The sequence below is a fragment of the Gordionus sp. m RMFG-2023 genome, chromosome 5 (assembly GCF_954871325.1).
Source record: "Gordionus sp. m RMFG-2023 chromosome 5, tfGorSpeb1-WG-v2, whole genome shotgun sequence".
Taxonomy (NCBI): Eukaryota; Metazoa; Nematomorpha; class Gordioida; order Chordodea; family Parachordodidae; genus Gordionus; species Gordionus sp. m RMFG-2023.
Window position 1 is genome coordinate 23994321 of NC_088779.1, and position 12416 is coordinate 24006736.

Below are 12416 nucleotides of genomic sequence, written 5' to 3' on the forward strand. Positions count from 1 at the left end.
AAAAATTACTATTTTTTTAATAATCAAAAAAAAAATCATTTGAAATTAGATCACGAAATCTATAAAGTTATAAATTTAAAAAAGTGTCAAATAAAGTTATTATTTAAAAATTAAAATCCAATATTACGTTATGCAAGCCTTACTTTCAAATATTAAGGGTGCAAATGATGTTTCAATAAAAAAAATAGGTTTACTGTCAAATCTCTCTTACCGATTAGCTAAGATACAAAACCTTAGGAAATTTGAATTATAAAAAGGTACAGTAAAGAAAGAAAGAAAAAAAAAGAAAGAAAGAAAAAAAAAAAAAGAAAGAAAGAAAAAAAAAGAAAGAAAGGAAAAGAATATAAGTAGTAAGATATCGTAACTGCGAGATTTTTTTTAAAAAAAATATTAGCCTATCCTCTCAATCTTGTTTTGACAAACAAAAATAATTTATTTGTGAATTCATTAAAAAAAAATTAATATTATACTCTGGAATACACTTTTGAGGAATAAACGAGATCATTAGTGGCTCCTATAGTTACATTGTTTTTTGTATATAAAAACTGTAAATTTTACGAAAAATATAACTAGTAACTGTAATAAGTTACATTTTTTTAAATATAATTAAAACGATAATAGTTTAACGAATAATTCGAATTAGAGTTTGTATGTTCTTCAAAATATAGCATTCTTTTTAAATGAAGATTAAGAGAAGATTTTTTTTAAAAGAATTCTCAAGCAAATCAAATTTTCCCTTAAATTATAAAAAAAAATTAAAAAAATATCGGAGATTTATTATTGCCTTTAAAATCTTCATATTCGTTAACCGCTAGATTTAGGCGATTATTGAAAACGTATAACTCAAAATTTTAGCCAAAAAAATAATTTTGTTCATAGATTGCAGAATGATATATTTATTTGAGGTTTAGGTGTAATTTTAATTTAGCTTTAAAAATCTTGATTTAGCCGTTTTTAAACAACCACCCCCCTTCATAGAAAACATTTAAAATAGAAGAAAGAAAAAAAAATCAGCTTACCACCAGTTTGTTGTGTTAATACGCATAATTTTAATTATGCATAATAAACAATCTTGTTACCTAAATTTTTAATAACGTTTACAATTGTTTCGAATGATAAACAAATTCAAAGGTCGTCAATTATACTCTATGGCCGAGTTTTATTAAAATAGTTATAATTTTAACTTCTATAATTTCCCTCTTTTCTTTGCTTTTCTTATCTCTTCTTCTTTTTTTTACAATTTAGTTAAAAGGCCAAAATTGTAATATTCTGACAATTATGTATCAGTTAAAATAGTAAAATAATTTAATATTCATTCCACTTTAATAAAATTAAATAACGATCCACCGGAATATTCCTCAAAAATCAAGTAAAAATATTTTTTGTTTTTGGATTAATTTTATATTGACATTATATTTAACTGAAACGGTCAAAATATTTTTGAAAATACTTAAAGCTCAGAATTTTTGATAATTCTGAGAGTTTCATACATTTATATAAGTGATTCGTTTTTCTGAGCGTTTCAGTTTTATACAATATAGTATTTCTTTCTGAGCAAATAAGTTATTTTTCAATTTGAGCATTAAGAGATATATTGAGCATTTCAGTTTTTATTCTGAGCGATTAAATTAGGAACCAGCTAAAGGACCTCAAGCATGTTAAAAAATTAATTTTTTTTTTGGAAATTGCCATTTACAATTAAATTTATCTTAGAGTCACATATATCCAGGTTCAATAGATTTAAAAATCTAGCCATTTGTGACGGATTCGAAGAATCTTCAAATGAATTTCTAGCAAAAAAAATTTTGAAGATCCAAAAATTGAAGATCTTTACGTAAAAAAAAATTTTGAGCACGTTAAAAGAAGATTTTGAGAAAAATGTAAATTTCTTTTTATTCTTTTCAAAAAAACATCAAAGGGAAAATCAAAGAAGATTTTTTTTACAAAAAGCATTTTATTAATTTTTTACAAAAAAAACTTTATATTTTTTGTTTTAGAAGATTTTTAGAATTTGAGCAAATGTTAAACACAGGTCAGAACCCACAAGAGTTTTTTTTACTCAGTGTGTTTATCCACGATTAGTACTAAAGGGGTAATAACTGAACCTTAAAAAGTTATTTTCATAAGCCTAGCTATGTGCTGCGCTTTTAATATTTTTTTATAATCCTAATGATACTAAGAGAAATTGAATCCACAAAATATATTTTATTGATTTAATAATAAAACTAATTGAAATGAATTTATTTTAAAATCTAAATAATTATTAATTATAATTTATAAAAAAATTAACCCTATGGGTCTTCAAAACCCTAATCTTATTTCATAAGATATTATGTAAGAATAGGAATATGAACTCTATTTGAATTAGAATTCTTAGATCTGAATAATTTTCGACTATATATTTAGAGAAATATCAAAGCTAGATAAAACCGGAAATCGTGAAAAGTTCTTTTTATAGTCATAGATATATTTTAAAAAAAATTATAATTCAACCTGAGAAAGGCTGAACATTTATTATAATTTTGAAAAATTAAATCCTTTTTTTTTTGAATTTTTATATTCACTATTAATAAATATCGGAGACCTACAGAGGCCCCACTTACATGGCGCCTAGATTTAAAAAAAATATATATTTTCAGGGCCCTTACGAAAATTATTTTAATAGATAATAATGGTGATTGATTTAATTTATTTGGTTAAAAAAATTTTAGGCAAGGTTCGACCGGGGTATATTTAAAAAATTAGAATAGAGTCCGGCCCGTGTGTCCAGGTCCGGACCTGCGGGTCTCTGTTAAATATAAACTTCCTGATTGATATTTACTGTTTTCTTCAGATTTGATTGAAAATATTTTCATATTTTATTAGTTTATTTTGATTGTTAAAATAACTTCTAAAAGGCAAGTAACTAATAATGACCGTACTTTCGGAAGGTTTTCATTGGAATATCTTCCAATAAATTTTATCGATATTAATTTTTTAGAATTAAATTAGGTATATTAATCAAAGGGTTGGAAAACCTCGTAATGGATAATTTAATATTCATTTATTGTTAATATTTATAATTTTCCTTTAAAAATAATTAGCAAAAGCAGCCAAAATTATTTAAAATAAAGAAAATTTAATTTTTAATTTCGCGAGGTTCAAAAAATTTCTAAAAAAATATTTCGAGTCCCGCTTGAAAATACAAATTAAGTCGAAGCCAGTTAGGCTTGAAAATAAATTTAAAAAAATTAAAACCCGTGCCTAAAATTTTGTCATTTGTAGGATATCTTATTTATATATAGTAGCAAGAAGATGCCTCAAAGGTCATGGGGGTAGACTGGCCACCTCCTTTAACTTTTATAACCCAATTTTTTTTTGAAATGACTTAAAATGTGACTATTTATGACATGCATTTTTTGAGTAGCCATAAAAAAATATCACTTAATAGATGAGTCTGGTTAAATTTATATTGAAACAAATCGTATGTTTAACATAACAATTATTATCCCAATCTTTAAAAAAAAAATTGAATAGATGAGTCTGATGATGAATTGAGATGTATATTAATTAAAATTATTCAATTAGGTTGGAATATTTAAATCGAGATATATTTAGGTTAGCTGCTTACTCAAGTATTCTATATTGTAATATTTCATATTTATAAATGAAATCCTCAAATAATTTAATAAACGGTATATAGGCAGTCAAAGAAAACCAGGTAACTCTTAGCCCCTGGGAGATTTTCGCCCCAAAACCTGGTCCCTAGATAAATTTTTGGCCCCCATATAAGGCCTCCAATAAAAAAAAATAGTTATCCGTTCACTTATAAATAATTAAATGAAAATCCCAAAGTTGTTAAAAGATACTTTTAGATCTAGGAAATATTTCAAAACAATTCAAAGAGGACAAATACTTTTTCAAATTAAAATATTTATGAGGGCCTGACTATTCGGTTTATTTCATATAAATATTTGCCCTCCCAAATAGTTCCCCCCCCCCACTAGAAATTTCTGGCTATGTGCCTCCCACATCAACTCAGATAACTCAGAAATTATTATTCGTAAAGTCTTGAATACAAATTTAATTTGATAGATCAATAATTGAGCTACACATTGATATTAAAATTATTAAACCCAATTCTTAACCTCCCTTCATTTTAAACAAATCTCTATATAATTTATGGCTTTTAATTTTTGATTTTTATTTTGTTTACAATATCAATTTGTTGCCCTAATTTTCATATCCTTTAATATTAATCAATATATGCCAGTTAAATACTTTACTAATCCAATTTATTTAATCCATTATATTACAAGCAGTTAATTATAAATGGCGAGCAATATATATTTGAATGGTTCGACCAATGGCGATATATCCAAATCTGTCGTAAAAGAAAAAGAGAGCAATCAATTTAAGTTAATTGGGAAAAATGAAATTCACGATTTTATAATTGATTGTATGACGTCAGTAGGCACAAGTGAAAAACATTCAAAAGCTTTGGCCGATTTGCTATACACAGCTGATTACAGAGGACATTTTAGCCACGGGATAAATAGACTATGTAATTTTTTTTTTTTTTAAAAAATCAATTTTATCGAAAATATAATTTTTAACACTTTTACATTTAAAAAAATACATAATCTAGTCAATTATGTAGAAGATGTCAGCTCCGGGGCCTGCAACAAAGATGGAGAGCCTATAATTCTCAATGAAACCCAATCGATAGCTTGGATAGATGGTAATAATTTATTGGGACCTGTTGTTGGGTTATATTGCATGTCCTTGGCCATCGAAAAAGCTTTGAACACCGGGATAGGATATGTCACTTGCAAAAGTTCACATTACTTGACTTTCATAATCTTCATATAACTTCGTTTAGATTCCAATCATTTTGGCATAGCTGGCTTTTACTCTCTTTTGGCTTCGAATCGTGGATTAATAGTATAAGATATTATAGTTGTTATAAAATAAAAATAAAATAATGTGATATGAAGGGAATCGTCTGCTCAAACACGTCCCCCTGCAACGTTCCGACACGAGGAAAAGACATTGTCATAGGATCAAACCCGTTATCCGTAAATGCCCCGGGATTATTTGGCGATTATTTTTCTCTCGATATGGCCACATCAGTTGTAGCATTTGGAAAAGTTTTTTTTAGAATATATAAGTATTATAATTCGCGTGTGTGTCGCAGGATTTTAGTGAGTTCGCTGAGTGTGGGCGTATTTTTAGCAATCAAATTGGTTATAGCGTGAGTTATTTCTAAAAGTTAGACTTTCAATTTTTCAAGCCCGACCCGGTTAGTATTTAGTTTTTGACCGATCGTGTCTACTCAGCCGGGTTTCAATTTTCTTACGAAAGTTGTCCGGCGGGTGTTTTTTTATTAAATTCAGAAATATATCCTATGAAAAAAATACTTACTAATTATGATGAGAATTTAGGTTTGATGATTTTCTAGAGCAATAAACGCCAAATATAGGAAAAAGAAATCGTATTCATGAATGAATAAATTATAAGCAAAGTAAAATATATACTATCTTAACAAAATTAGACTTTAGAATAATTTTTTCCTATTCTCTATTAAGCGCGATAGGCATCTCTACTTCTTGTACACTAGCCCCGGCCCGTTAGTTTATTTGTCCAGCCTGGCCCAAAAAAATTTTTTCAGACGTAATCCGACTCATAGGTCTGGCTGAGTATTGAGTCGGGCATTATCTCTTATGTATAGCATACCTACCCTAATTTTGCACCATTTAGCTATGATATTCTGACAATTTCAATTCAAGCCAATTTTCCAATAGATAATATTATTTAAGGTTAATCAAAATTTTGGACAAAATAATGTGCTTTTTTATTAGGGTAGATTATACATTTTCATATTTTCTACGTGACAAAAAAGGTTGAAATGAATCAAATGATGGGTTTGGACATACCTAAAGGCTGGGGAGTTGATTCAAAGGGAGAACCGACTTGTAAACACGATAAAATATTGAAAGGGGGAGCGATGTTGCCTTTAGGAGGCGAAGAGATTACTGGCGGTTACAAAGGTTACGGTCTAGCAATGATGGCTGAAATAATGAGTGGTATAGTTAGTGGAAGCGATTATGGCCCCCACGTTAAAAAGTGGACAGATAAGTCGCGTCCCGCTAATTTGGTGAGTTAAATAATGATTATAATATAAAGGAATGAATATCTTGCTAAATATATCTAATTATTATTTTTATTTACTTTTTATTTAGAAATAAATAAAATTTTATAAAAAATCTCAGAAATAAACGGCAAAAATAAATGTAATAATATTATTTTTTTTAAAATACAGGGACATAGCTTTTTGGTTATTAATCCAAATATGTTTGCGCCTAATTTTGAAGATAGGATGAGTGATTTGATGGATAATCTGAGAAACTCGAATTCGGTAAATATGATGCATTATTTTTCTACTTCCCTTTTTCTTCGCGGGTTTGGAGCAGGTTCAGACGAGTTTAGTTAATTTTTTAAGAAAATGTTTCTAATATACTTTTCGTCATTTTATTGATTTTTGACCAAATATTTTCTCATAATTATCTGCGTTTTCAACAACTCACTAGGGCAAGATTAGAGAATAAATTCACGTCGTCGCTAATTTTACCATTATCTATAATTTTAATAAAATCATTACATTTCTTCATTCTCGCCTCATAAATTTATTAAATGGCACGTTTTTATCAAAAGTGTATGTCCTTTGGATGTTAGTATTTAGCGAAGGGGTCTTCAGTGGGCTGCTTTAATCCGAACACCCGACCGTCTCAGGTTTAAAAAAATTTGTCTCGCTCTCCCGCCCGTCTAAGCTTTTTTTAATTTATCCACCCTTCGCCCTATTTATCTGAAAATTTTGTTTGACCAGCCCGCCCTTTCAATATTTAAAAATTATTTTATATGGCTGGTTTGGCTCTTTATTAATTTTATTTTAATGTGAAATAAAAAAAAAAAAATGATTTTTTTTTAGTAAATAGAAGTCTGTTCTCATTTTGCCCGAAAAATATTTTAAATTCACCGCCCATCTCCCGTCCGTTGTCTTAAAATATCTCTTAGCCTGCAACCCACCCTGTTAAGATATTTTAGAGCCCACCCGGAGAATGGGGGGCGGGCTAAACGCCCTCCTATTGCAGGCCTCTAGTAGTATCCAAATATAAGACAAAAAGAAAATGAAATATTATTCATTATTTATAAGGCAGTTTGCTTTCCATTGGTTTTTCTAAGTTGCCAGAGGAGTGTTCGCTTAAATTTATAGAATATATTTTTGCCAGATAATAGAAAATACCCAATGTTAATTGTTTATCCTGCAAAACTTTTGTTCGGTCAAAAATATATCATCGATCATTTCACTCATGCATTTATTCACCCAAATGATATCTTGACATTATATTTTTTCCTAATAAAGCAAGTTTTTAGAGTATATCTTACTCTGCGTTCACAGTTAGCACGAATTCGCGGCGAAGTCTACAAAATATGCTGTATTTTTGTATTTTCTCCCCCGCGAATTTTATATACTTCGCTACTAATTTGTGCCAACTATGAATTCCCCTTTCTTTTATGAACCTACTTTTTTTTTAGTTTTGGGTTCAAGTCAAATAAATAAATAAGCTTCGGGTTCTTGGATTAACCCAAAACCGGGTTTAGCCGGTTCAGGGTTTGGGATCTCTCCCTAGTAAAAGTTCATTTTTATTTATTTGAACCGTTTTTATCTATCGGCTCTATTCATTAGTTTTACAATTAAGATTATAGTTTTTTTTTGTAAAATAATAGAGTTTCAGAAATTGATTTCTGTTCAAAAAAATTTTAATACCATTTTTTATTGACAGTGTGTCATTAAAGGAATAATTTTTTTATTAATATCATAGTATTTCTAGACTTGCATTATTATATATCCATTTTCCCGTTTACCCTTTCATTGAGTTTATCTTAAATGTAATTAAGGTTTAAGCCCCTCAAAGAAATAATAGATAATAGTTGCAATGAGGGATTATTATGTCATTATTTGTATTTATATATATCATATGAATGATATTTTATATAATTAAATTGTGAGGTTTGTAATTTGTATCATGGTTATTAAATCGCACAATTAGGGAATTTGTTTTCTAATTTTTATTTTTTAAAAAAGGTATGATTCGATGATCCTATTAAGGGTTGCAATAAAAAAAAAATTGACATAATGCTTTCGAATTGTTGTGTTTATTTTTTTAATCTGCGTTATATATTTTTTAATATGTACGCTATTTAATACAAATTGGACGTTTAAATTAATGTAATTTTTTATTATAAAATTTTTTATATGTATCGTATTGGGATTTGGAATCCACGGGGATTTTCAGAATCTCAAAATTTTGAATCATTTACTAAGGGCCACTTTTAAATTTCAAACATCTAAATTGGAAATGTATTCCTATATAAGTCAAGAGTACTAACTAGTGTTGCTAAAAAGTCCGATTTAGATCAATTTTTAACAACGACTAGATTAAGATTATAACCAAAATAATATTATGGATGCCTGATAATTTTTACCATAGATTAGACATTATTTACCAAATCTCTAGGCTTACACAATATTATTTTGGTTAAAATCTTAATCGAGCCGTTTTTTAAATCGACCCAAATCAGGCTTTTTAACAACGCTATTACAAACACTGTGAATTTCAAACAGTTTCGCTGTTAACTTTAGAACTACACTTTAATTTATCTTCATGTTTATATACACATTTTTCATAAATTGAAAAATACACAAATTTATGCAAAAATTATAAATTTTACAACCCCATTACCTCTACACTGAAACACATTTCCGGTCAAATTCGATTTTCAATAAATTGCTCTTAATAAATGATTCAAAATTGAGAAATTCCGAATTCCCATGGAATTCCATATCCTAATATTGGAAAATTGGCGGAAAGAATAAAAGTACTCATACCTAAAATATCCCTAATCAATTCCCCCCCCCTCCTCCTCTAAAATAAATAAATTTATTATTAAGTTAGAGGAACAACATCGAGTTATAGTACCCGGGGACCTAGCTAGAAGTCATATGAAGGAAGCCGACAAACAAATGGGAGTGAAATATCACACAAATCAAATTTCATCTTTGGTATACATAAAATTTCTCTTTTTTTAAAACATATTAATACAATCTATTTTACATCGATATAGAATAGTTTGGCCGATAAAATTGGTGTTAATAAAATTAAATGCGCTTTATAGATGTTAATAATTTCTGCCTACCCCTACAGAGGACACACATTATTATGATCAAAATTAATTTAACCTTAATTATAAAATTTTTGATGTATTTATTATATATTTATTATAATTTTAATATTTATTTTTCGTAATTTTAATTTAATATTATTTTTAAGATAATTTTATTTCATTAAATTTAAATTGTAGAAGCCGCATTTCGTAAGAAGGTTTTTTTTTAGGGATTATAACTTTTCCCACGAATTTTACTATACTATATTTGAAGTCTTGTTTTAATTTTATTTAAAGTGTCTGTATTTATTCAAAATTGAAGTTTCGAAATGTGTTTGGAAACTGTCTTTAAATGGCATTTTTATATTTTTAATAGAGATACCACTTTTACATTCTATATTTATAAATTATATTGTGTATTGAACATCGGGTTTCCATTTTTATCATTTTCAAAAATTGTATTCGACTCATTTGGTTTCATATTATTTTAGATTTAGGCATAATGAAAAAAAAAAGTTGTGTGCAATTATTTATTTCTGATTGTTTATTTTTTTTAACCCACCCCTTAAAAGAAAGGTAAGACCGGGACTAGTTGAATCTTGAGGGGGGGGGGCAAGCCACCTCATCCCATTTTTAAAATAAAGATATTTCTATATTTAAATTTTGTCCTAATATAGAGATTATAATAGCTTGCGTACAAAAAATTTTTCTGTAATATTATTTCTTCCATAAGCCATTAATATTAAATTTTTACGTCGAACTTTCAGCGATTCTCCAGTGATAGAACTCTCTTTAGTTTAGAGAATGAGACCTGAAAAAACCCGGATACATGATGATGGCTGCTAAAGAGCATTTATACAATTCTTAAAATATATTTTCAAATTTATGTTTTTTAAACTTCTACAGCTAATAATCCTTTTGCTATTTTAATTTCATGATATAACGTTTTTGATTCTAATGGGCTCATTTTATTTGATATAAAATGGGATAATATTTAAACATGATAGATTATAAACATTTTGTGTCAATCTTTCTAAAAATCGATCTACAAAGTAATCAATAATTTTATAATAATTCTTTTTTTATATGGATTCCAATTTAGTGTTGTTAAACGGCTCGTTTTGAGACGATTTTTAAAAACGGGTAACTCAATATTTTAGCCAGAAAAATATTGACTAAGTCTCGAGATTTCGATAATATATGTCTAGACCTTTATGCCTTCTATGAACAAAATCTTCAGGCTTGCATAATATTTTTCTGGAAAAAATATTGAGTTAGCCGTTTTCTAAAACAACACTACTCCAATTGAAGTTCTTTACACAATTAAACTATTATATACATATATTTTTTCCCCCAATTCGCACAGTTATAATTTCAATAACTCGAGTTCGTTGATAGATATCCAAACCAGTCTACCATCAATAAATAATCTCTAGCCTTGCGTAAAATTTTTTGGCTAAAATAATATGTCAGCATTTTTTTAAATATAATTTAGCCTTTTAACAACGCTAAAATTATTCTATAATTATCAATTTTAAGAAATAAAAAGAACACTCTTTTGTTCAATATGAGGCAAGAAATCTAATGGTTTAGGGAGCCCAACAAAGAGGTTTTTACTAAACATACAGTTAGGTTTGTTGAATAAATCACTACTTTAACAAAGAAATTTAAAAAAAGAGATATCTATCATTAAATTGTGATATTATATTTAATTATATTATATAGTTGCAGGTATCTAGCGATATATATTATACGACCCGAAATATGTAAAGGTAGGGATGGTATAGGATATTTTTAAATATTTTATTTATTATCATTAAAGTTTCAAAAGTTTATAAATTTAATTTTTTTTATATATTGGACCAACCTAAAATATAATGAAATAGATTTTTAATAGCAAAATTAAATAAATAAATTATCACTAAATTGAAATCCAAAGTAAAAGTATAGTTTGAAATGCTCTTCAAAATAAACAATCAACAAAGATTTTGATCTTTGAAGATATATTTTTTTAAGATTTCTCAAATAAATTTTTACAAATTTTACCTAAAATTCCAAATCTTTTTTGAAAAATCTTTTGTGAATTTTATGCATTAAATGATGATATCAAAAAATTTTTAAATGATTGATCTTCTTAAAAAAATATTCAGTTTTTTCTTTGAACACTGTTTCGAAGAAAACGGTTTAAAATCATTTTGGAAATTATTAAGTTTTGATTCGTTCCTTAGAAATTCGGTAAAGATGTTCTATTAATAGTTCAATAGGTTAAATTTTTTATGTTATAAAATTAATTTTTGGCCAAATATCTTTTTGCTTGAATTTCTAATTATACATGAAAAAGGTTCGTATTTTTGCTTGCCCCTATCTATATTTTTTAGTGATTATCAATTAATTGAAAGACATAGTTGAGCATAAGAGCGCAACTTTTGGTGCTAGATAATTAAACACAATAATAATTTATATTTGGCACAAGGGTCTTTCCGAGTGCCATTTTTTGTTTGAATAATTATTCTTAAAACTTCCCTAAAAATAAAAACTCTTATTTTAATTATTTTAAATCTTATCATTTACTCTTAAGAGACAGTTTCCGTTTCCTTTAAGTAGGAGAAATTGCAGTTCTAATAGGGGTTATATGAAAAACATCTAAGGTTTTATATTATAATTTATATTAGATATTTTAAAACTTAATATAGATGGTGTTAAATACTTTGTTCAAAATAATTCAAAAATCTGTTTAAGAAAAATGTTAAATATCTATTATCTTTTTTCTTTAGGAATTAAAGGCATATTTATTTTATTAATAGACTTCATGATAAATTAAAACTTGTATTATATCTATAATACAAGATATTTAGTAATAGGTGACTATATTCGAGAGTAAAGTCTATTAATACATCCTGTAAATACAATATAATCATCAAGCACATCAAAATTTGTCAGAATTCATGGAAATTGTTTCATTATCTCTTTTGAAGTGTAAGAAACCAAAAAATTTTCACACAAATAATTTTTATTATTTACTTTTAAAATCAGGGTTCTTTTGAAGATAAAAAAAATGCTAAAATTATTTCGATAAAAAAAATTTTGAGCTTGCTCAAAGAAGATTTTTTTTTCTAATTTTGTATAAAATGGATTGATAGATATATGTAATAGGTTTTAGTAAAAGCCTCACACCACATATTGCATGAGCAAATTCTTATCATTTCTCCAAT

General features: G+C 27.1%; 1 protein-coding gene across 2 annotated transcripts; it reads left to right on the plus strand.

Moving 5' to 3' along the window:
• Positions 1 to 1200: 1200 nt before the first annotated feature.
• Positions 1201 to 9628, plus strand: LOC135929613 (uncharacterized oxidoreductase YjmC-like). Of its 2 annotated transcripts, none has more exons than XM_065466278.1 (9): positions 1201 to 1369; positions 4299 to 4543; positions 4628 to 4816; positions 4862 to 4923; positions 4977 to 5129; positions 5882 to 6136; positions 6302 to 6397; positions 8993 to 9103; positions 9166 to 9628. In XM_065466278.1, the coding sequence occupies exons 2-9, from the start codon at positions 4312 to 4314 to the stop codon at positions 9214 to 9216; spliced, it is 1149 nt and encodes a 382-aa protein (XP_065322350.1). In that variant the 5' UTR covers positions 1201 to 1369; positions 4299 to 4311; the 3' UTR covers positions 9217 to 9628. The 2 variants fall into 2 exon arrangements, with proteins under 2 accessions (XP_065322350.1, XP_065322349.1); XM_065466277.1 differs by having other exon boundaries at positions 1202 to 1369; positions 4302 to 4543.
• Positions 9629 to 12416: the final 2788 nt, after the last annotated feature.

Excerpts from the sequence above, each read along its gene's own strand:
- LOC135929613 (XM_065466278.1), top strand. The coding sequence starts at position 4,312 with ATGGCGAGCAATATATATTTGAATGGTTCGACCAATGGCGATATATCC. Across the intron at positions 4,924-4,976 it reads CTTCGAATCGTGGATTAATA|GGAATCGTCTGCTCAAACAC; the intron begins GTATAAGATATT and ends TGTGATATGAAG. Across the intron at positions 6,137-6,301 it reads AGTCGCGTCCCGCTAATTTG|GGACATAGCTTTTTGGTTAT; the intron begins GTGAGTTAAATA and ends TTTAAAATACAG.